At 42.5% G+C, this 25,718-nt stretch overlaps 2 protein-coding genes across 5 annotated transcripts in view; one reads left to right on the top strand and one right to left on the bottom strand.

Moving 5' to 3' along the window:
- The first annotated feature begins 8,356 nt into the window (after positions 1 to 8,356).
- On the top strand, positions 8,357 to 10,127 carry nr0b1 (nuclear receptor subfamily 0, group B, member 1). Its single transcript, XM_040149371.1, has 2 exons — positions 8,357 to 9,195; positions 9,632 to 10,127. Exons 1-2 carry the CDS (start codon positions 8,514 to 8,516, stop codon positions 9,871 to 9,873), a joined length of 924 nt encoding a protein of 307 aa, XP_040005305.1. The 5' UTR covers positions 8,357 to 8,513; the 3' UTR covers positions 9,874 to 10,127.
- A 4,027-nt stretch (positions 10,128 to 14,154) lies between these two features.
- The window catches only part of il1rapl1a (interleukin 1 receptor accessory protein-like 1a), a 165,483-nt gene continuing 153,919 nt past the window's right edge, over positions 14,155 to 25,718 (bottom strand). For 3 of the 4 annotated variants that reach the window (XM_040149368.1, XM_040149367.1, XM_040149366.1), the window contains 4 exons: positions 23,685 to 23,830; positions 20,156 to 20,302; positions 17,756 to 17,926; positions 14,155 to 16,272 (listed from right to left, as the gene is read on the bottom strand). In XM_040149368.1, coding sequence (XP_040005302.1) covers positions 15,551 to 16,272; positions 17,756 to 17,926; positions 20,156 to 20,302; positions 23,685 to 23,830 — 1,186 coding nt within the window. In that variant the 3' untranslated portion in view covers positions 14,155 to 15,550. The remainder of the gene's footprint in view (positions 16,273 to 17,755; positions 17,927 to 20,155; positions 20,303 to 23,684; positions 23,831 to 25,718) is intronic. The other variant, XM_040149369.1, reaches the window with a different exon arrangement.

The following is a 25,718-nucleotide window of genomic DNA, read 5'->3' on the forward strand; positions in this document are numbered from 1 at the left end:
GTGTTCTTCATTTGACACAAGCTCCAACACGTCGTATTGAAACTTTTTTCACGAGAGTGAAACAAGCTTCGTTATCATACACTCGTCACTATTTATAAGACAAGAATTTCTGGGCAATCGGTTTTCCCTAAAATGAATAGAAGTTCTCTCGTAATGTTACAGAACATACACGAACATACATGCTCAAATAAATACAGTTTCCATACAGTATGCTTGGATGCAGTATAAAAGTTTAAAAGCCTTGGCCATAAGAGCTGATGCTACTCTTCACAAACAAACAGTGAGAGTGACCGTGCCACCAACATTACTATTCTTATACCCTCAATATCTTGTGTGCTTCTAAAACCCATCCACGCTGAGTTTCTGACATCATTTGGGCTGCAGTCACGAAACCTCCGAACCTCCGAACTCCTAATTTAATATTTACAAATCATTTTAGAGCAGACCTTTAGATTTTAAAGACTTTAAAATTGAAGTAATCCTTCATTTCAGGTCAATGAGCAGCAGTCTGCCTCATTACTCGGTCAATGTTCGAGTGGGTCCTGTGATGAGAGCAGAGCTGGTTTGTGCCCATCTAACCCATGTCAGCTACTCGTACACTGGGAAAATGACACGAAAATGACCTAGGAAGATCTCAGTCATCCATGGGCAGAACTAGATGGTGCGAACCATATGTACCATATCCCCCATAAGTTTTCCCTATAGATTTTTTGGTTAATAAATGAATGATTAAATAAAGCAGGACAACCTGGTTTAATTGGTGTTCATGTGACACATGTCGTAAACATTGCACAATAAAAAGATGAAAATAGTGTGACACTGTGAAATGCAGTGTTAACACACAGGTGGTTCTTGTTGGCAGCTGGTTGCCAAGTGGTCTGGCTAAACTCAAGACTCCCCTGCTCAGTCGGAGAGTGGCCCGAGGCTTCAGTCTGTGGGGCACCATGCCCCAAATGGATGTCACTGTGCCTCATCACTCCTTGTATCCACCCGCAACAGGGATCTGAGTTGAAGCGTACCTTAATACCAAGGTTAAAATCATTATTTCAGCTTGTGTTCCTCTTTCTATTCCGATGGATTTTTACAAAAATGCTCATTATTTGGATGGGTTTTTTTTACCGTCTTCTCTAAGTAGCCAATTTAGAGATAGCGTAAGGTTGTTACACTGTCACAAAACTTCTAAGGAAGAAGGTTGGAGTGGACGGTTGTGGCAACGACCCGTGTGACTTTGACAAGAGACTGCAGTTCAAGTACCTCTTATCCAACAGTCACCTTGGTTTCTTTTAACCACAACACTGATGGTTTCCTAACTATAACCGTAGAAGTAACAAATCAGAAAACTGATGGTGGAAGAGTTACTCAGATCCTTTACTTAAGTAAAAGTACCGATACAACAATGTAAAGATACTAATACAAGCTAAAAAGCACGTCAAATCTTGCTTGACTAAAAGTACCTCATTAAGAAAAAAATATACTGAAGCACCAAAACTAAAAGTACTTGTTCTGCAGACAAAAGCCCCTCCTAAAGTGTTATTTTATTACTATGACATTATTAGCTTATTACCAGCTGTTACTGGTGCATTGATGTGTAAGCAGCATTTCATTGTTGCACCTGTTCCAGGTGCAGATAATTTTAACTACTTTATATACAGTTAGGGTTTTTAGTCCAGTGATTCCCAACATAGGGGGCAGGCCCCTCCGAAGGGTTGTAGGATAAATCCGAGGGGCCATGAGAAGATGAATTGGAGGAAAAAAAAGAAAGAAGAAAAAACAAAGTTATGCTGCACAAATTTGTATGTATTTTTGTCTTTTTTAATCTTTGCTTTTTTGTGACATAATGGATGACTTTATGTCTTTGAGTCCCAACCAATTATTTAAATGAGAATTAAACATTTCCCCTCTGAACTTCTCAGAGGGGAAATGTCTCTTTGTTGGAACTGCTAACAAGTCTTAGACATATGAAACAATATGACTTAAACTTTTGCGCCTTAAGGGGTCACAAGCCAAAAAGACTGGGAACACATGGTTTAATATATATAGTCACATCAGAAACAAAGTTTATCCAATGTTTTTAATTGAGTAACTGGTAACTACACCTTTAAGATAAATGTAATTGAGAAGAAAGTACAATATTTCCCTTTGAAATGTAGTGGAGTGGAAGTATAGTAAAAGTGAGGGCAATAAAATGAGGTCAATGAGGTCAACACAGCTCTGTCTCCAAGCTTAAGATTTCTCTGCAGAACACAAAAATTTTTTTTAGTTTTGACTGCTTCTGGGATTTCTAATTTTACCATGTTTAATTTATAGCCTATATATATATATATATATATATATATATTTTTTAGAATTTTAAGGTTATTAAAATGATTAAGATATGTTTCATTTCTAAGAAATGTAAATTTTCCTCTAACCTCTCTCTTGCAGAGTTAATAACACAAACCACTACTGTCCCCATGCAGGTTAAGACAAAACAATGCTATACAACATCACACAATACACAAGATTGAATCACATGTTAGAGCCCGAACCAGTTTTAAGCTTAAATGGCAAAATCATTTGTATCTAACTTTAAAGCTAGCATATCTGCTGCTTTGTTTGTTGTACACTGGGTTAACTTGTGTTTATATACCGACCTTGAACACTGTTACAAGAGGAGAGACTAATAGACTATGGACCATCATATCACAAGTGTGTGTTATGTTTGTGTGTGTGTGTGTGTGCTGTTTACCCACAGTGAGTGAGATGTTCACATGTAAACATTGGTCAAAGCTGTGTTTTTTCAAAGAGGGCTTTTCTGTATCCCTGAGCTCTTTTTATTAACTGATGTATTAATCTTATTAACCATAAAATTTTAAATCCGATGCCAAAGGCCATCTTTGAAGAGGGACAGGGTTTCCCCCCCGCCGTCCACCATACACAGTACAATCACCTGGTATCATCATAGTTCAATACTTGAAGTGCTTGTGCATTGGGCTATCGGTGCTGCCAAAAAGTGTGTGACCACACCATGATACAGAGGCAGAATGCTTCCCCTGTAGACACCGATGGAGGACTGAAGCCGCCGTGCCGCTAACACGCTGGCCTTTCTACGTGGCCAGCGCAGACAAGGTATTACCATCTGGAAACTTAAAGAACGAAAGCTGAAGTTTTCCTTGTCATGGTTTTCATCAAACCTTTTGCATAATTTTCATAAATCTACTGTGGGTAACAACAGAAGTAAAAGGGTTGTGTAAATCCCAATAATCATGACCTTGATACAACAAATATAATTAATGATTTGCGTCCTGAACACTAATAGGTAGCAATCTAAGACATGCACTAACAAGTAAGAAAAAGAAAAGAAAAAATAAGATACTTCACTAAAATATTGACAACATATGGAGCTGCATTGGCTGTACAACTTTGTTGGCCGACACTGAAAAAAAAAACTGGCCTGCAGCTAAACATGACTGCCGACTCCTGCTTTAGATAATATAAATCCAGTGATATTTTAGCCACTGTAGTTTATTTTGAGTCAATCCAACATACACTTTGTATGTTATACTCACAGAACGAAAAAAAATGTGTATTAATCCACAGCTGAAAATAGTCCCCAATAAATGCCAAACATACTCAGGTCTGAGTGTACGAGACTATCACTGATCACTTTATACAGCAGTAGTCTCCTTGTGATGAGAAAATCGAGTACTGAGATTTTCTAATATGACCACCATTTTTAAAATTTGTTGTGTCTTTTAACATTTAGTTTTTTTGCAGTGATTTCAGTGTTTGCTCTGTTTCTATAAATGCATTATTATCTGTTTTGGATTCTCTGATTCACAAAATAAATCAAAACGAAGTTTAAAAAAAAAAACCTGAATTTTACCTCACTTTTATCTAGCATGTCTTGTCTTCTTTTTTCCCCTCTCCAACACACAAACACACACACACGCACACACACACACACACACACACACACACACACACACACACACACACACACACACACACACACACACACACACACACACACACACACACACACACACTCATACACTTTCACTGTGCTGTAAGTTGGTGACACTAGTCCTTGGAAAGTGCAGTATTCAATTTGTAACTATTATGGAGACAAGGCCACGGTCCTTTATGTGAGCAGCCACAGAGAGAAAATGGAGGCAGTCACTATAGCAACCGCCAGAAGAGCGCCCAACAAATCAACAAACAATGCAGTACAAGACTTTTCCAGGGGAGCCATTTAATGCAAAGCCTTGAATCATACAAAGTTGTCCTCTTAAGTTTCTGAGACCTGTCTTGGAGTATCTGTGGGTGTCTAAGCCCCAAGTGTTTGGTAAAAAACCTTGTGTTATTCTCCACACTTGTGTTTCAAGGCCGGCTCGGCTGAATTTGCCAAAGAGCTGTCTTCTCGGGTCACGGCAACCTCAGAGTTTCATTTGTGCAATCAGCCTTCAGGAAATGCTCACTGCTGCAAAAGTACATAACATAACAATACTCTCTTACTGTATCGAAAATACTGAGCAATCTCCACATACTGAAAAAGTTCTGAGTTTCAAAGTATTAGTTGTGGAGATAGATTAAACACTGATACAAAAGAATTTCCTCTTTCCCGTGGTAAGATCCTAATGGATACCGAGACAATCTGACCGATTAAGGGGAAGTTTAGGCGATGTAATTTACTCTGTCTTTTTTTTCCCCCCAACTTAATTTCTGCATGTTGCTCCCACATTCCCACGCCCCTTGTCTGAGTAGCTTCTTGGGTTATGACCTTGCTCTAAATTTCAGCACTAGACACAAAGCTGCAGCGTGGCTAATGCTGTCTGACACGGACTGTCTGGGTGTCACAGCAATTTGTTTAAGTGCAGATCACACACACAGATGATCGTGTGTACGTGTGTGCGTGTGCGTGTGTGTGTGCATGCATGTGCACTTGAAGAATCCATTTCTTTTTACAGTTCACTTTTTTGGTTTAAATAATTGTAACTTCTTTTTGATCGTGTGTGTGCTGATATTTCAGAGCACTGGCAGAATAAGCAATCTTGCAGCAGAATAGTTTGGTAAATTTAGACGTGACCGAGTTGAGTCAGTAATGCTAGAACATGAGGGTTTACTAATTATGGAAAAACCGAAACGCTGACAGGGTGCTGTGTTTTTGTGAGAAGTATGCTGATATCTTTAAAGTTATGTGATAGGGCTGCGAGAGGGCCTCCCCATGCAGAACCAGTTTTAACTTGGCTTGGGACCAGCAGGCACAGGGCCAAAGAAAGAGTCTGCTCCATATCAGAGATAATAAAGAATGAACTAAACTTTGGAAGCTGATATCATGATTCTGACTACGTTATTTGATATAGTTTTTAGAAAGCAAACTTTTTTTGGCAATGACTCCAGTATTCAGTATATATTTTTGATGTTAAAGCTAAACCTTCAAGACCATAAAAAAAAAACAACAACACATTTTGATGCTGTTTGAAATATGATCTGAACTAATAACTACAATGTCAGTCTTAACAGTGTTTACGAAACACTATGAACTGTGTTTTAAATGCGTCTGCAAAATAAGACAAGGGTCATTTCCAGCAATCTTTTCGACAGTGGATCATTTTAAATATTGTAGGGAGTAATGTGACAGGAAGGAGCAGTAGCAGCGAGCTGTTAGATGACGCGCTGTGTGCGACAGGCCGCACTCCTCCCACTCCTCAGCGTGATGACTGCGCCCCTGCTCTTGTGTGGAAAACATCTTGCGCCCTTGCATGACACAAGTCCTCCAACCTGAATGACTGCGGGTCACCCGTCCCCATCCTTGGATGTGACCCGTAGGAGTGCACTGGACATTCGTTGTCATGGTAGCAGTGACATGGTAGCACATGCTTAACAACGTGGGACAGTTATGGTTCGGTTAGGATTCAGGCACGAAAAACGATTTGGTTAAGTTTAATGTTAAAATAAGCACCTCCTGGGGGTTAGAGGGCCTTCGTTGTCGTGGTTACAGTAATAAACACGGCTAAATTTGAGGAATGGTCATAAAAGAGTTTCGGACGGGAGGTGGACAGCATGTGTTGGCGGCGTGTCGATCCCACCCAACCTCCTCCTCCTCCTAACAAGGACTTTGTCACTACGTCGCCTAACTTTCTCCTCTGCTCGCTTCATAATTATTTTGGCCCCTAGACGTCCCCCAACATTAAAACATACCTGACCGAACGGCTTGCACAGACGACCTGTGGGCTCGTTCTTTACAGAGGGAGAGTCTCGCATAACAACAGATCATGGTTGCACCTGCTTTTTTGACTGACTTTTTCATTGAAACAACATGAGTTTGCTTGGCTGAGCTGTAAACAGACGCACCGGCTGTTCCTCCTTTTGTATTTTTGACACAGAAGCTGCTCGGTGAGTGTTTGCGGTAGTAATATTAATATATTGTTCATCGAATCAGCCAGGACTGAAATCTTGAAGATTATCCTTAAAGTAGCTTTAAATTTGGAAAAATACTTTACAAATACTTTACTTTATATTGGACCCCCACGCTGAAAGGGACACATTGACTCTTTGTGGTTTTTTTCACATCTCTTTCCGGTTGTTTTGCATCTTTTTGTGTCTTTTAACTGAGCTCTATGACGTTCAAACAAGAAATACTAACAGTCATTCAATACAGAGGCTCTGGGGCCAGAGAGATCAGGGGGCCCCTGGGCCTGTCCTCTGTTGGCCCGTCTGGTAATCCATCCATGAGTGGGGTTTAAGATTTTGAAGAAGAATTTCAAGACATATTTTATTTGCTCTGTCAGGGGGAAGATGGCGAGCTGCTTAAGAACACCATGTGCGTATTTGATAAACAAAGGAAGAAAAGGAGGACCTGTGAACAAGACAAAGAGTGACAGAGCACTGTAGCTCTCTTTTCAACTCTGTGCTTTTGCAACAAGACATAATGTAATCTCTCCTTGAGACGGAAGGATTGTTATAACCTACGCTGGCTGGGCCTTGAGCGGGAGAAGAGACAGGCTGAGTGAAGGCTGTTTATCCTGCGGTGTCCTTGATATAAACATGTGAAAAATCTCTCTGTTTTCTCTCTCGGCTAAATCAATACAAAGACATTTGGCCTCTGAACAATGTAGTAACACTACTGCAAAAGTTTTTCATTCTGCTCCCATTCATAGCCGTGTCCTTCAACGAAACAGAGCAGGGGAAACTGTCCCGCTCACTGCTGTTTCATTAATGCCGCCATGCACTCAATGTCATCCTTTCTTTACACCAAAGACAACCTTCTAGACGACCGTGTGACAGTATGAGGTTATTTGTTTGGTGGCTACGTCAGAACTGCCTGAATCTTTGGACCTAAAGTCAGGAAATTGGCTCCAAACTTTTGCATTATTCTTACACTATTGTCGTCACTCTGACAATGTCTTTGCCCGGCTTCTTTCTGGTTAATATCCTCTGCAATCACTTCTGATTTTCCGAAAGCCCCCTTCCTCCCTCCCTCCCTCTCTCTCTCCCCCTCCCGGGTAGCAGTCAACCCAAACCTGTGATCCCTCTTAGGAGCAATTAAGATAAACCTCTAATTCATCTGCTTTATCCCGAGCCGTCTTTCTCAGTCTCTCATTCACTGACCTCCACTCCTCCTCTTCTTCAACCCCCCCCTCCCTCTCCTCTATCTGCTGCTCCCCATCCTCCTTCGGTGACAGAGGCAAGGAGAGCATTGAGTCATGACATCATAATTCACCAGCCCCTGTTTTCACGGTTAAATCAATATCAGTGTGTCCGAATCAAGGTTGGAGGCTGGCCTTCACAGCTCAGCTCTTCCTGCTTCTTTCTCATAGAAAATCATATAAATTGTCCCTAAAATAATTAAGCCTTCAGATCTGTCGCTGGCCTATATTTTTTACCAGCTCCTGTCTGATAAACAGCGCTGCCAGGGAGTCAAGGTAATGCTGAGAATAGAACTGGGCTCTGATTCCTGGTTTGTCCCTGCCTCTCTCCTCCTTTTCCCTTCTCCCTCACCATTAGTAACAAGACCTGTTAATGAACCAGGCGCGTTTTCTGTTGCTGTTCACCTTTACTGATGTTTGATGCATGACAGGCTACATGGGGCCACCAGGGCCGAAAGGTCACATCTTTAAATGTTGCATTTGAGCCGTTCACAACCTTCCACGGGTGATCAGAAGAGAGTTACACTATATTACTGGCCGGTTGCGCTTTCTTGTAAAAACGTCCTTTTCACAGTGCTGTGCATTTGACGCGCGGGAGCACTGGAAGGTGCGCGTTTGTAAGGAGTGCGTGTCAGAGGGAAGAGAAAAGAGGAGGAGGTGGGGAAGGAGGAGGTGCCTGAGCCCGGGGAGGCGGAATATGCAGAGAGCCCGAACACGCTCTCCGAGCGCGGGGACGGGACGGGAGCTGATATAAACGTGCTGCCCTCCAGTCGGGGCTATCAGGGGATAAGAAAACAGCGCTACCTGTGTCACTGACCTCCGGCGCTTCAAACGGACAGCGGGACGCGCCGAGCTCCGGCCCCTGTGGAGCGGCCAGCGGCCATGGCCACGCTGGAGGGCTGCCGCTGTCGGGGTGCCAGCGGCCGAAACAACAGCAGCAGCATCCTCTACAGCATTTTGAAGAGTGACAGCATTGCGACCGCAGAGGAGGAGCAGCGGCAGCAGCAGCAGCAGCAGCAGCAGCAGCAACAACTTCCCCAACAACAACAACAACAACAACAAACGCTGCCACACTTGTTCCACAAGACTTCCTCCTCCTCCGCCCCAGCCTCGCTGCAGGAGCTCCGGCAGCAGGCTTGCTCCTGCGGCTCGACTCGGCGCCGAGGTATCCTCCGCTCCCCGCAGGTGACGTGCAAAGCCGCGTCCGCGGTCCTGGTGAAGACGCTGCGCTTCGTGAAAAACGTCCCCTGTTTTCGTGAGCTGCCGGAGGACGACCAGCTGCTGCTGATCCGGAGCGGCTGGGCGCCCCTGCTCGTGCTGGGGCTCGCACAAGACCGGGTGGACTTTGACACCGCGGAGACCGTGGAGCCCAGCATGCTGCAGCGCATCCTCACGGGCTTACCGGACAGGCAGAGCGAGTTTCCGGCCGGTCAGAGCAGAGGGGCAGCCGGCGTCTCTGTCGTAGATATCGAGGCTATCAAAGCTTTCCTGAAGAAGTGCTGGAGTGTGGATATCAGTACCAAGGAGTATGCGTATCTGAAAGGAGCCGTGCTGTTCGACCCAGGTGGGTCACTGTTTTCGTACCTGCGCGTCAAAACGTGTTCAACACAGGTGGCACGGGGCTGACCTATGAGTGCAGACTGTTAGAGCACCGTACAAAGTGTGCCATTAAAATACGTTTCTTGATTAGCTGTTATGTGTAGTTGTCAGAAGTTATTTTTTTTTAACTTGGAAACTATGGGCCTCATATGTATTGACAAGCAGCATAACCTATTTAGTGCATGTGCCCTAAAGACAGCCACGTTTTCTGCCAGTAACCTATGTATCATTGAAACGGGATGAAAGGTGCCATTAATCTAGATACGGTTAACGGTCCAGGTGTTGTCATTTCACATTTAGGAGTTTGGATTTACCGTAGTCTCTCAGCTGAACTTTTCCCCTCCGCTCTCTCCCTCCCCATCGCCCTCCGTCCCCGCCCCTGTCCTCTTTGTCGACCCCAGATCTGGAGGGCCTGCGCTGCCTCCACTACATCCAGTCGCTGCGCCGGGAGGCGCACCAGGCTCTGAACGAGCACGTCCGGCTGATCCACCCCGAGGACACGACGCGCTTCGCCAAGCTGCTCATCGCCCTGTCCATGCTGAGGGCCATCAGCCCGCCGGTGGTCGCCCAGCTCTTCTTCAGACCCGTCATCGGGACCGTCAGCATAGAGGAGGTGCTCATGGAGATGTTCTACGGGAAGTAGGTCCGGGGTGAATTTAGCAGACCCGGCTGCCGGGCGGACCGAAAAGCTCCAAGCTCTTTTTTTGGGGGGGGTGGGGAGTGAGGGCGGGTGAAGAATGACACGAGGCACAGAGTTTACGGCTACTGGTGTGTGGGAGATCTTCAAAGGCTGTGAAACGACCGGCACGGGCGAGAGACAGTGTGTGCGCGTGAGAGAATGACAGAGAGCGCGTCGAGGGTAAGAGTTGTTATAATAGAGGAAAAATACAAAGCAGCTGCTGGAATTCATTATTTATTTGTTTTTATATATACTATTTTTCTATAATAAAAAGAATACTCTCTCAGCTGTTTTTTTTTTTTTTTTTTTTTACTGTACTTCTACAATTGTGTGTGTGTGATATCAGCTCTGTCATTGCAGACACACTTTCCAGTGGGGCAAAGTGTGAAATCGTCTCATGTAGAAGATAATTTGTCCCAGTACATAAATAGTGATAACTGCGGCTTGGGCTACTTACAAATCTGACGTGTATCACCTTGAAAGATCGGGCTCAAACTGATTCGTGTCAGCTACCGTTTACAGAAGCTCTCGATAGAGCTTTTATTAGGTCAACGAGGGCGGGAATGCTGCGGTCCGGCGGTTCACGCCAGCTGTTCACTGTCCGGCACGGCAGGGGAGTCCGAGAGTTCAAGAGTTTGCCAGGGTCTGCGACTGGTTCTTTTAAATACTGGTGAAATGCCAGGATAGACCACCAGAGTGCAACAGTATTCCAGCCGCGGCAATTGTGCTGTGCACAGGCATCCACCCGCCCCCATCCACCAAAAAACACACACACACACACACACACACACACACACACACACAGAGGTGCAGAGATGGTGTAGTAAAAGCGGTAATGTTCTACGTGTCCCTCTTAACTCTGGCCATTAGAGTGTGGAATTTTGTGGATGCAGACTAAAATGCCCTTAACGTAAAGGACCTTGGGGAAGGATGGAGGACTTTCACATGAGAGAAGAAGAAAAAAAAAAAAAAAAATCTGTCTGTGATCTGCAGAGGAAAAGCATCCGGAGCCTTCACATAGAGGCAATGACAGTTACATTAGGCTTATGGCATCATCACCCAGCTTTAGGTTCCATTCATTCTGTCCTGCATTCAAAAATTTTACTTAAGCAAAAGCACAGATGTATTATCTTAAATATATACTTAAAGTACCAAAAGTAAAAGTACTCATTATGCAGAATGGCTAATTTCAGAATAATGTGTATTATATTGTCAGATTATAACTATTGACGAATTAATGTGTACATCACTTTCACGGTGCAGTTGGTAAAGGTGGGGCTAATTTTAACTACTTTATCTACCTCTGGGTAGCTTGTGTCTTATCATCTTTGAACTTATAATAACACATCATAATTTGTTTGTTGATTATATTTTGCATTATTAATCTGAACCTGAAAAGTAACTGGTCATCACATAATCAAATAACTAAAAGTAACTAAAGTAAATACATTTATCATTTGGGGTGAAAAGTACAATAATTGCCTTTGAAATGTAGTGGAGCACAAGTAGAAATACTCAAGTAAAGTACACAAGACTCACAATTGCACTCATGCACAGTACTCGAGTTCTTAGTTACTCTCCACCACTGTACCCAAATAAAGAAGAGGAAGTGAAATTGAGATAGAAAGACAGAGACAGAGATAGACATACATCTTCTCTGCTGAAAGGAAAATTACAGAACATTTTCTCTCTCCGTCAGAGAAGCACCGGAGCATGAATTGACCTCCTTTCTGCGTACACATTAAAACTGGGAGCATTGCCATCGGCGGCTGTGCAACAGCACATGGAAGCTGACTGGGGGTGTGTGTGTGTGTGTGTGTGTGTGTGAGCCGAGAGTTTAGAAGAGGTGGAGAGCGCAGGTCAGGAGGAGGCATATTGTTTTTAAAGTCACAAAGCAGGAGGGTTTCACCCAGCAACAGCCTTAACCAGCTCTTTGATGTAGAGTGAAAAGGTGTGATGAGAACAACGGTATCAGCAACATTTCTATCCCTGATGGGTGTGTTTGATAGGACTGACCGAGTAGAGCTTGTCAGGGATCTCTCCATTAACCAATGCTCTACGTTTTATTGTGAACTCAAAAGATTGGCTGCGTTATCTGCCAGAGTATCTGCTGTTTGGTAGTTACGACAACTGGACAGAACAACAAAAATGATATGCCAGCAATTTTATCAAATCGAATTCGATTTTTTCAACACAAGTTAGCAATGGCTTTGCTTCTGTGCTATTTGTATTCTGATTCAGTACAGATTAACCGGCTGCAGTGGAAATGGTATGACACCGAAACAAAACAGGTGCAGACAAAAGTAAGCAGGGCCATGAAAACATGAAATACCAGTTGTTGTTCATGTGAGCACATTACTGATAATTCTCAAAAACCTCCCGACGGTCTGATAAGACACTGCAGGAAAAGACTAAAATGACACACACACACACACACACACACACACACACACACACACTGTGGACGCTGTTGTGAAGATATTCTTATTCCTGTCTGCCTTCCTCTACATGTTCCCTTTTGATGGGGCCTATTTTCTCTCCAATTAAGTCCTTAATTGCTCCGGGTAATAAAGACTCTATTAATCTTGTGTCTGCTAATAAAACTCCAGCTGTCTGGTTGGAGGCTGCCAACATGCAACAGTCACCAGCTCTACTTGGGGTTGACAACATGTTGTGCGTCATTGCATGTGTGCATGCCTTCAACTGTTGGCATCTTTGATTTAAAAAAGAAAAAAAGAAAAGCCAAAGTAAATTCCAGTGGACTCCTATAACTTTTTCGTTCTTTGTGTTTGCATAGTTTCAAACCATCTGAGCTTAACAGCCCCTTCTGTGCACCCTTGCACGAACAAAAATGTCCATCGTCTTTCTTCTATGGTGACAAACTCAGTCTTTCACTCAATTTATCCCTTCCTTTGCCTTTTAACTCTGCCTGCCCCTGTCTTTTTTCCCTGCCCCAGTTTCTCTTTTTCTCTGTTCTCTCCTGGGGTTGACAGAGAATCAGTAAATGTGTTTTCTGTTTCTGTGTTTACCAGTGTTCAATCCCAAACTACCCTTGTAGGTAGTTTATCCCCAGGAGATGGCACTGTTTGGCAGCGCTCAAACACTGTTGTGGGCAAAAGACTCCTTGGCTTTAGGCCAAAATATATTTGGCTTATATCAGCGCAAATTATAATATAATAATAAAAATAATCTCTTTCGTGTGTTTCTGCTCCTATCTGACAGGCTAGACAGATAGGGAAAACGCAAGGGAGATGCCATGCAATAAATGCCCCCCTCCAGTATTGAACCAGGGAAATGGCTATTATATGTCTGCATTCTATGACCCCCCCCTTATCGGCACATTTTTTTTTTGTCAAATTCCTGTAATAAGCTCCATTATTGCGTGCTGTCTGATTGCCGCCCTCTCTCATTTTACCCCTTTATTGACAGTCTGCTGTACAGATTGTAATATTGTGTTATTTTTTTTTCTTGAAAGCGAAAGAATAATTGGAAGAGAAGAACACAAACAGTCAAAACATACATCTGAACATTAGCTCTGTCCTAATCACCTCCGGGTACAGTATAGTATACCCCCCCCCAAGCATCACTGTTTGCAAAGCACATTTCAAACTGTCCCCTTAAAGGTTTGTTTTTGGTTTTTGAATTAAAATTAATTCTCTGTGTAATTATTTAAGACAATAATCGGAGAGAGCAGGTGGCGTGAAAAAGGCTGTATGTTCAAGCACACACTGTTTTCCAGCTGTTTAGTACTACCATGGTCTTGTTGAGTTGGGCACCGCAACAGAAGCTGGCAGCTGAGGGCGCAGTTTTGTTGAGTGTTTTGAGTGTTTAAAGGAATATCATCAGTATCTGGAGACCATGATGCTTATTCATTTTCCCTGAGTCTGATCTTCTAGCCGGATCACTGATTCAGCTGACAAAGTCACTTTTCAACCCATTAGTTGACTGCCATAGACATCACAAAGCAGTCGTATAGAGCGATGAAGTTGCCATTAATGTGACTATTAGAGAGTAATTGAATGCGTAATGGGTGTTAGAAATTACTGACAACAATCAGTCAAACTTGGACGCAAAAGAAAAAACATCAAAAGGAAATCAATGTTTTTAATGTGCAGTGAGAAAGTAAGGGCAACTGATGATGATTGTGTTTCTATAAAGATAGACATTTCTTTCCAAGTGAAAATCGTGTTTATATATTTATATAAATATCTATATTATATATAGAATACATATCTATTTGCTATGCATACTCAAAAATCACACCTTCAAATATATTTAAAAAGTCTTTCAAAACACAAATGTTTTCTTTTCTTTCTTAAACATGAACTATCCATATGAACCAAAGTAATTATCAAGATGGGAATAATATTGTGTTTTAAAAACCAAAACATTGAAAATGCTTTACTTTTGAATCTAGAACAGTAGAGGACCTATTTTTTCATGGGGGACTCAAAAGCCACCTTAATTTCTTAACAAACCAGGAACCACATTGCAAGGATACAAAACCAGCATAACACTTATACACAAATCCCCTTTCTATGGTAGATGAAATGCAAATAAGTATGACTTCTCAAGCAAACTCTTTTCTGTTATAAAAATATAATTCTTTTTAAAATAATCTACAGATTTCTTTTTAAGGTGAGGCATTTCACTATCACTCTAAAACAGCAAGGCTGCTTGTTTCAATAGAAAATATGAAGCTTTAGAGAGAGATCTGCCAGTCTACCGGTCTATCAGATTGGAGAGGACTAGCACTGCCCCCCAACCGCTCCACCTTCTCGATCTCACAGGACGGTGTATTTTCACCGGCTCCTCCTTCTTTTTGCATATTCTATGATTTTTCAAAAGAGAGTTTCCTTTTAAACTAGATACACCTTTTACAGGTAAACAAAAAAATTTTCAGCTCCTTGAAGCTCCTGAAATGTCCAGGCAATTCCAAAGGTGTTAAAAAATGTTCGCTTAAACTACACAAAGATTTAAAAACAAACAAACGGACAAAAAACACGACAGCGCAGGTACGTGGACATACTGCCTTTCCAAAGAAGCGTGGTGAAATAAGAGAAAACTAAAAAACTAAAAAGAGAAAACAATAAAAAATATACAACTCTGTGTAACAAGTTAAAGCAAAGTCCTACGGTAGAGAAGGCAACAAAAATGATTGAATAAAACAAACAAAAGAACAAAACAGGAAAACACTGATGCTACAAATAAATTGAAATATATGTACAAGACCCTGTTTTCCTTGTGTTTGTATGTATGGACATTTGTGAGTGTTTGAGTATGCATGTGTGTGCGCAACTGCCATAGCATGTTGGTTCTTTAATGTGGAGTTCTTGCGAGTCCGTCTCTCACTAGTTGATGAAACAATGTTTTCGTGATATCTCCTGCAGGTTCACATAGAAAACATCCCCTGTAACACAGGTGCTGTCCTCTTGAAAAAAAAACAAGGGTAGCAGTGTCCAAAAACCTGCCGTATCTCCATTACTGGCTGCTAGTTGACAACAGTTGGAACCAAATGGATCCAAAACACTTTTCACCAAAATCATGACCATGAACTGTGTTCCTTAGAGCTACCGGACTGAGCCCAGCCACTTCCAAGCCTGACTGATCTTCCTACAGCGGATGCTGAGCCTGTCCACCATTACCAGATGACGCTGGAGATGCTCGTTTCTCTTGGCAGCAGAGGGAGCATGGCGTTGTTAGCATGTGCCTCCTCCAGGCTGTGCTCTCGACTCTTCCCGGGAGGCCTCTGTCCGTTCAGCAGTGTCAGTGGGATGTTGCAGTAGGTGTGCTGGTTCCCCAGAGAAGAGAGAGGTGGTAGGGTGCCTCCTGGGGGTAGGTCATACTCGTAGCTGCGGTAGTAGTGTTTCTGCCTCATGGTGGTGTGGTAGGTGTTGTGGAAAGAGGAACGCAGCTCTGGGTGGGCGGTGGCCATGGCGGTGGAAGTGGCGGCTGCCATGGAGATGGCAGAGACGGTCTGCAGCTCTCCAAAGGGGCCCTGCTCGCTGACGTCCAGCGCTGCCTCGTGGGTGAGCATGGGGACTGTGCGCCTGAATGGCATCTCGTACTGCAGCTGCTTCCAGAACTTGGAGTTGAGCTTGTTGCTCTTGGGGCCGCGCCACTTGATGACAGTGAGGGTTTTAATGGTATGCTTAAGCGCCTCTACCTCCTGGTAGTTCATGATGCCGCGCAACTCGGCGCACTCGATCAGGATGACTTTGATCTCGCCAGTCACCAGCATGTTGCGCAGCCGCGTCTCCAGCTCAAAGATGCTCCACCCTCGCCGCACCACATAGTTGGGTGTCATGACAATAATGAGGCGTTTGCTCTGGTCGACACAACGTGCCACATCCTCTATGTAGGCTGCGGGAAAAAAAAAATGAAAGAAAATAAACATGCAAAGACACGAGATTGTCGAAATAGTTGAGTAATGTACATTTAGAATGTGTGAGCTAAAGATATTGTTAAATGAGTACAGGACCATGACATTGAACAATGATGGATGAACATACAGCATCAAACACAAAACACAAGACAATGACAGGTGGATATTTTGTCTAATGAAACCCATTTTAGTTTGTAGTTCACAGTGTGAACAGAAAGACACAGGGACTGTTTATGTGTGTGTAGACACATAACTGAAAGGATGACGTGTGTGAAGTTGAATGTGCGTCTTTAGTTCTCGAGCGGTGTCAAGTATTGTTCTGTGTATTGTAATCAATGCTCTTGGTGGAGGGCGGGACCCAAAGAGAAAGCGAGGCGCTGCACTTAATGCCTGCGGATAAATGACAGCAGCTGATAGGAGAGGAAAAGACTGAGGGCGAGTACCTCCAAAGAGTCGTGTGTCATCCTGGTAATGCTCATTGGTGAGACCTAAACATAAACATTTTAACATTCAGGTCACAGGCAGAACACAGTACAGACACAGAAACATACTCAACACAGTTGTGAAAGGGGCCGCCTCTCCCCCTCACTCATCTTTTTTATTTCAAACACTGTATGATTAATCACATTCCATGTTGCCCTGATTGGACATTCATCTGCAACAATTTTGCTTGGCACCGATGCTGGCGGCAATTTTCTTTGATTAAAGGAAAGAGGCAGCTCAGTGAGCAGGGCCCAGAGCCTTTGCACATTTTCCCACTGATGTTTAATTCTGTGTGGACCGACTAGGATGTGTTTGCATTTTATCAGTTCCACATGAAGCCTACAGTACAAACACTCAGCATCACTACTAACTAGAGCACACTGTGTACCGCTGGCACAGCCTGGCACTACTAAGAAGAGTAGGCACGCATGAGAATATGTTCAGACAGAATTTTCCTGGATTTATTAATGCATGGATGAAAACTGGGGAGTATGATAAATTTGTTCAATATATGAGCTCCTGGTGCACACTATATACTGCATTCCCACATCTGTTGTACATAGCATGGGAACAGCCAGTGAGGAATACTATAATCTTCTATTTTTATCCAGAGAGGTGTGAGGGGGTAGTAGAAAAAGGGTTGTGGTTGACAGTTTTGGGCTGAATAGGTGTTTTTCCCCTTTTCCCTCGATTTGGAAATTTGGAATGACCATCTATTCGTCACCTCTAAGTGGGGATATATCCTGCTTGAATCTGCCCTAAGAGCACAAGACATTGAAACACAAGACAGTGACAGTGAGACACAACACTGAAGACAAACAATACACAACAAACGCTTCTAACTATGACAAAGAGTAAGAAATGTGCCTTCTGCAGGAGCTACAGCAACTATTAATGCCCTCACACTCCACTACAGTATGTTACATGAACATACAGTACGTGTGCTAGCATGTATACGCAGACAGTCATAGCGCTTACTTCCTGTTGGAATGAGGTCTCGATCTGGGATGAAGAGTTTGTAGCCGTAGTGTTTCTCCAGGACATCAGGGAGGATCTCCAGGGCAAAGTGTTCCTCCTCCCTGGTCTCCTGACTCCACTGGTCAGGGTCCACTTTGGTGTAGGACAGGTACGCATCGTAGTCTTTGTTTTCTGAAAAAGAGAGAGCAACAACAGGGAGTGGCTTAGTGGCTCTAAGGTGCTCTAAATTCATCGACATCCAGTGCAAAAGGCGGAATGACCCTCCAGTATTTAATTTATGAGCATCTCAGTCTAAAACCATGCACGCATTACAGTACTTTACAGTTGCCTTGGCTTAACTTCCACATCAATACACAAAACTACCAACATAAAAAATGAAATACTACTAATTTGAGCTCAAAATCTCATATAGCACATAAAATGAAAACATCTGCATCTACATCATGCAGTAAGTCTATCAAAGCATATATACATGTTTATACATATTTATGTTTATTACATATGTTTATTACTGAATTTTAATAATTGTTTCATTTTAAAATATAATGATAATTTGATAATAACGTATCATTCATAATCATTAGCAGACTACATTGTTAGTTAGTTGTTAATATTCAGTAGCATTCAGTGGTCATTTCCTCAAAAATTACAAAAATTACTATGACAAAAATGTGCAATTAATGCAGGAGTCAGCATCTGAAATGACGACGAGTGGGAATGACTTTTGATAACTTTCATTTCATTTACTGAATATTCTGTATTACTGTAACATAGTGTAGAGTCTGACTTTACAGCACAGTTCATACAAGACAAAAAGAAAATTTAGATGTACCTTAACTGCATCGGTTTACTTCTTCTGTTCTGACAAAGTTTGTTTTTCATCAAGACACCAAACCTTAGATATATTTTACACATTACTATAATATGCCTTTGTGAAAGCCTCTACTCCTCTGGGAAAGCTTTCCATGAGATTTCGGAACCTGGCTGCAGAGATTTGTTCCCATTCAACCACAACAGCAAGGCACTGATGCTGGGTGATAAGGTCTGGCTCAGAGTTCACGCTCCAGTTCCTCCAAAAGGTGTGGGATGGAGTTGTGTTAAGGGCTCTGTTGCAGGCCAGTTGAATTCTTCAGCATCCTTAACTGGAAGAGCGTGGCCTAGTTCAAAATACAGGCCCAGACCAAAAATACAGGATGGTATGCGGACAGTTGTGTCCAGATACTTTTGGCCATGTAGTGTATATGAGAAACAAATTGGGATAGAAAAAATACCCAAATCATGATTCAAGCTATACCTTTTTCCCCACCTTGAAATTATTTCTCAGAAGACGGGGGGAAGAACTGAAAGAGGCGGAAAATAGACGAGGGGAAAAAAGGCACTACTGGTGACATGTTCAGTGAGTCCTAGTCATTATGCTCCATAGAAACTGGAATGTGGGCCAGCCAAAAAAGGGAACGGGGGCTTTTTCGCAAACTCTCTGAGGAGCACATGCAGCTTTGAAACTGACTGGAAAGGCCAGGGCTGCGCTCAATGAGGATCCGAACATCAAACGACGCCTTCAAATTAGCAACCAACCTTGCAAATTAAACACCTAACACACTTGGAAAATCAAAAACAGCTTGTATCAGTGGTCCCTGACGGTATGACTTAATCATGCAGAGATTTGAGTCAACAAAACAGTGTGTAATAGATAATTCATGCTAATGTAGAGACAATCCAGTGATTTAAAAATGAGTTCAGTCTTTCCAGAATTTTTGAAACGAAAGCAGCTCAGAACGCAAAGCAAAAAAGAAAAATACTGTGCACAAACAGACGAATCCTTTAATGACGCAAAACTCAACCATGTTCTATCGAGATTTCAGGCTGTTTATGCTCCTATTAGTCGCTCCGGGAAGGAGCCTGCAGCCTATCTAGTCCCCGTGTACCACTATCTGGCCTTTGACATCATTCCATGACATATTGAGACTGATTTCTTTTTAAATGGGCAACAAATTGAAAAGCCGTCTCCTCTCTTCGCTATGCAGCCATTGCAGCATTGTACACACACAATCTCGTGCCCCTCTTTACCAACAGCAGAGAGAGAGATAGAGAGAGAGAGAGGGAACGAGTTGCTGTCACTGAGATAGAGCCAGGAAAGACATCTAAAACTACCAAGGCGTATGTTAGGGATAAAGGCTTTGGCAGAGCGCACACACACACACCGACACATACTCACAATAAAACCGTATTCATATGGGTGAACACACAGAACACGTTAAGACTGATGAATACAAAACCCACACAGTCATTAATGCTTACTTGACATGGAAGTTTAGACAAGAGAGACCTGATGAAAAAAAAAGGGCTTTAGGCTGGCACAGAGAGGTTTTTTTTTTTTTTTTTTAGATGCTCTGTCTTTACCTCCATCCACGTCCTCACTGCCAAAGTGCCTCCTGTAGAAAAGCATCACCTCGATCTTGTAGCATTTGTAGAGGGAGATTAGAAAGATGAGTAGCAGCAGGATCGCTCCCAGCCCTCCTGCCAGTTCCACCGTGTACATGAGCTCTGCTGAGGACATCGCGCACAGACCAGAAGATATTTAAAAATGCTGAGACAGTCGTGGTTCGAACTTCATTCACAGTTACTGTATGTCTGTTATGAATACACAAAAAGAGGTTATTGATTGTGCACCAGGTTGGACTCAAAGGTTGTCTTTTTTTCTTCATTGTTTTTTTTTTCCTGTTAAACTCCACAGTAAGAATGAGACAGTTAAAGGACAGATTTACATTTGCTGGGAGGCGGGACAATCATCAGTATTTTCAGAGCTCAGCTCAAAGCAAAGCAGCATCAATCTTCAGGGGGAAGAGACGCGAGGCTCATAATGAGTTTGGGGAAAAATGATAGGGCACAGTGCAGTAAGACATGTTAAAAAAAAAAAAGAGATTGTGAGAAATTGGATTCATTTCTTAGGAGCGGTGCAGCAACGACACAGCTCTGCACTTTGCCTGTTGGCCATAGTGGGACTTGTGAAAATTTTGGACATGGATGGAGGCTTTTTCAAAACAAAAGACTTCTGTTCATTCATCTTATTTACTCCCCTCTCCATCAAAACTCTTCTTCTCTCTCTATCATTTCCTTCCCCTTCTTTTCTCTCTCTGTCTTTCCATTCATTTCTCTTCTCTGTTATCTTCTCTCCATCTCCCCAGAGACCCAGCTTGGGGAAGGATGACTTATGGTGTGTATTAAAGCAGCATTTACGTGTTTGGCTCGGCTAGAACAGGTTCACCATATATATCTCTGTCACAGCGTGGGCTGGAACGATGCACCACTGCTATAGCAACTGCAATTTACTCTCTATAATATTGCAGAGTATGTGAAGTCAAGAAATATGTATTTTTATTAAAACAAGTTCAAATTGCACCCGTGGCATGAGCTATTCTTAGTTGCTCTCAATGCAGTTCATTTTATTTTAGTATTTTTCTTTAAAAACAGAATCATTGTTACTTTCAAGACGATAACATTTATTTGAAGATCACTGATAAAACAGGAGGCTGCATCAGAGCGAAGTTAATCAGTTACTTGAGCACACAGATTTTTGTTGTTGAATAAAACGGTTAAAGACTTGATGTTTATGTTACCCCAAACAGGTTTGACTAAAGACTTAAAATTAGACTAAATAATGACTAAAAAAGTGTAAAAATGATATGCTGTGGTTTTACAGGGGGTTATTAGCCCGACTACTTCTTGGCCAGACCCAATAACTTCTGTTTCCACTCTTTGTGCTAAGCTAAGCTAACCGGCTGCTCGTGTTAGCTTCGTATTTACAATACAGACATGAGAGTGGTATCGATCTTCTTACATAACTCTACGGAATAGATTCGCAAATTGTCAAACTAGTCCTTTAACGCTTTAACAAAAGCTAACACTATCTCTCAGAAAGACAGCAGTGTTGTTTTTTGGCCCTCTAATATGCATTTAGTTGGCCTTCTCCATAACTTTAATGCTTCTAACTAATTAACAGCAATCATCCTCCATTCCACTGACCACCACTTCTGTCTTCTGTCTACTCTCTCGATTTCTCTCTTTCTTCTGAGATGGAAGGAAAGGCAGACTGGGGGGGGGCATTCATAAACCTGCTGCAGGGCTTATGAGTGATGCATTCTGCAAGGGGAGACATGAAATAAACATGAGAATAATGTGGATGAGAAAGACAGGGAGAGAGGGGAGGGAGAGGGAGAGAGAGAGAGAGTGAGAAAGAGAGAGAGAGAGAGAGAGAGAGAGAGAGAGAGAGAGAGAGAGAGAGAGAGAGAGAGCTTGGAGTTAAATCTTTCTTGAAGTCTTAGCATCCCTCTCCTTGGAAATGCTGCTTTGACAGATGAGAGTTAAATGAAGCTGTCTTTAGTCTACAAAGACCACTCATAAGGAATAGGGCTGTCTACAAAGGACGGTCACAGAGACAGAGATTAAAGCGTTGAGACAGACAGATTAAGACTTAAAATGTAATTGTATGCTGAAGTTATTGGCCTGTTGGGAAAAGCTGAGGACCAATTTGCTGTTTAAACAGCCTCAAATTACCTTTCTTTGTGGGGTGACAACCAGTGCATGAAAAGAGCTTCAGACAAGTCATGCTAGAGAACCAAAATAGCTACACAGCTGCTGGGGCACATGCAGAGAGAAACAACACAACCAAATGGAGCTTGAGCACAGATTGTTAACACAAGCATGGATAGGAGAATAAATTAAAAAAATGGACCAGGAAGTCAGAACAAGAGGTATTGTTTTAAAGAGTGCTGTAAGGTCTGTACCGCCGTTCATACCTGTAAGGTGAGTGAAATAAGTTATTTAATCACGCAGTAAGATTTTTGTTGTTGAATAAAATGGTTACAGACTTTTACCCTAAACAGGTTTAATTTGAGAGTTAATATTAGATAAATGAATGTGCTAAAGGAATTCTTCGACATTTTGGGAAATACGCTGCTTTGCTTTCTCGTTGATACTTAGAGGACATGATCGATACCTTTCTCATATCTGTCTGATAAATATGAAGCAACAGCCAGCAGCCGGTTAACTTAGCATAGCATAAAGCCTAGAAACGGGAAAACAGGTAGCCTGGTTCTGTCCACACTCCAGCACAAATTCAACCTCATTTGTTTGACCAAAACAAAATCCAGAGAGTTAAAATATATGTAACAATATGTTGGGGTTTTACAGGGGGTTATGTGCCTGACTATTTCTCTCCATTTAGCTCTGTTTTGCTTAAACCAAGTTGTGAGGGAAATTTCTGTCTCTTAAGCAGCTAAATGCGCCAACCGTTGTTCACCAGCTAGTCACTAACCGTGTGTGTCAGTCAGGTGCTCGGCAGGTAGTTGGTTTATAAAACTTTTTTTATCTGAAAACAGTTGCCTGCTGTGGCTGAAAATGATAGTAATGAGAGCAGTGAGAGCGAACCAGGACAGTAAAGCTGAGAACTTTAAGATGAAAACAAAATAAAAACACTCAATAGAGCCGAGGGGAACTGCAGAGTCAGTATTCTCTGTAGGTTCGTCACTACGAGCAACTCCTTTCATATTACACATTCATTGTTGATATGATAATATTGATTAGAGCAGCTTTAACCTTTGACACAACAGCGGGTCAGTAACAAACCCATGCTGTGCGGACAAACTTTGCTTAATCTACTGGAAATCTCCACAAATACCAAATCTGTATGGCTGAATTTTGTGAAAATGTGTTGCAAGACAGCTAGAATATTTGTATTGATGAAATGGTGCAGCTAGGCTTTTAATCTTTTATTCATTGTATAGCTTTAATGGAGAGTTGGAACAAGCTGATACAGAATATATATGTGAATGAGGAATAAGATGATTTTTCCAACCTTAGAGCCACAAGGCAAAATAAAACGCAAAAACACACCTCACTGTCAAAGTGGGAATCGTCAAAGAGCCCTTACCCCGCCTGAAGAGCTGGATGGTAGCTTGACGACGGCCGTTACCATTTTCCACGTAACAGGAATAATTTCCCAGGTCCTCCTCCTCCAAAGAATCAATTGTCAAGGAAATGGCCACTTCCTGTTCACCAAGATGCTCTCTGACCACCCTGCAAGACAAAAAAAAAAAAAAAAAAAACAACAACTTACTGCACAATGCTTCTCTGCAGTACCAGTTTTGGAAACAGTATGTGGGATGTAGCTTGCTGAAGCAAGTTCCCCTGATCTGTACTAATGTACAAGAACATGTAATCAGTGCAAATGAATGTGATGGCAAGTAACACGTTTGCGACGGGTTTCAAGAGTCATGATCTTGAGTCCAGCAATCAAAAAAACGTTTTTGTGTTACAATTCTATACGATATACACGATGAAAATGCCCATAAGCAGCGTCTTTCTGTTCAACGAATGTATCCTGATGAAGCCCCTTTTGTGTTACTGTAAGTATTTCACAGTAGGTTAATTTCTTTCTCTGCATGCAAAACATATGAGAAATGAAAATCAATAAGGACTCTTCCTTGGCATGTGCGGAGGGGAAAATCAAATAATGGTGATGAGAGGGAAATCTTTTTATAGCAGCTGCCATGGTAACGGAGAGAAGGAGCGAAAGTAATATTCCTTAAAGTAAATGAGTGTCCCCCGCTGGGCTGGTTGAGCTTGATGGAGGAGGAAATGGGAAGATAATGCTCCCTCGTACCTTAGACATACTACTTAGCCCACTTCTACAGCTCCCTCAGCACAAATGACACTTTGGAGGAAACAAAGTGCAAATTAGAAAGAGATCACCGCTGTTTGTTTGTGTGTGTGCGTGTGTGTGTGTGTGAGTATGTGTGCACAGATATGTATCATTTACGGTACGTGTTAATAACTGCTATGTGCTGAGAGGGAGAAGTGGGATGAGCAAAGAGGAAAGCGTGTGTGTCCGTGAGTGTATGTGTTCGAGCGTGTAGGGGTGTAATGACTGTCAAGCATCTCTCTCTCACACAAGGACAGCTTGTTGGGGTGATTTGGCATCAGGAATCGCGAGTGTATCATGGGCTTTGCGCAGAGAGGCTGAGGCAGTGCTGATGATATTTGTAGTTTCAGCTGAGCCTGTTGTGCTATGAGTTTGGGGCTGGGGCGCTAAGTAAGGAGGCATGGGAATAATTCATATTTCTCCAGGGAGTGGTGGGTACTTTGAAGCCTTTCCATTTCAAATTTACCCCGCAACACCCTTTCAAGTTTCGTACACCTTGTTTCCTGTTTTATTTTGTAATACCTGTCCTGTCGTTTCAGTTCCTGCCCTCGTGTATCTCCTGCCCTTTGATCATCCACACCTGCTTCTAATCAACTTATCTGCCCCTGGTGTTTCCTGTCAGTCCAGCCTGCATACACTGATCAGCCACAACATTAAAACCAGTTACCAGGTTTTAATGTTGTGGCTGAATGGTGTATATACTCCCCGTCTCCTCTATTCCCTGCCAGATTGTCTTTGTTCCGCCTCGTGCGTACAACGCTTTCCAGCATTCTCCTCATGTGTGACCACTTTGCTCTTTGGTAAAGACATTTGCCTTTTTGAACTTTTCGTCATCTACCGAGTCTTCTCTGCATCTAGGTCTCTGTTAGATCCACGACTGTTACAATCACGCTGTATGAGCTGGCACAGCTCGCTGCCATACAACGTGATGGATAATGACCACCATTGTACGACCGGAGCTCTCAAATGGAAATGATGAGGACCTAAAGTTAGAGTAGGTGGATAACAAGGTGCAGATGAAGCACATACATACATACAGCTGTGAGCTGAAAGACAGCTCAGAGGAGTGAGCTTGAACTATACCAGACCATGACTATGGGTTACTCTACTGCAATGTTCCTGCTTGTGTGAATCGACTCTAAGTGTCAGATTTGTAGAATGTCATGTAAATCTTTGTAAAACTCTGTAAAAATCTTCTACTTTTCTTTTGGGTGAATGGGTTTATTGGTACAAAGTTAGAATGAGTTAATTGTGAACACTTTC

Source organism: Xiphias gladius, chromosome 16 (assembly GCF_016859285.1).
Source record: "Xiphias gladius isolate SHS-SW01 ecotype Sanya breed wild chromosome 16, ASM1685928v1, whole genome shotgun sequence".
Lineage (NCBI taxonomy): Eukaryota > Metazoa > Chordata > Actinopteri > Istiophoriformes > Xiphiidae > Xiphias > Xiphias gladius.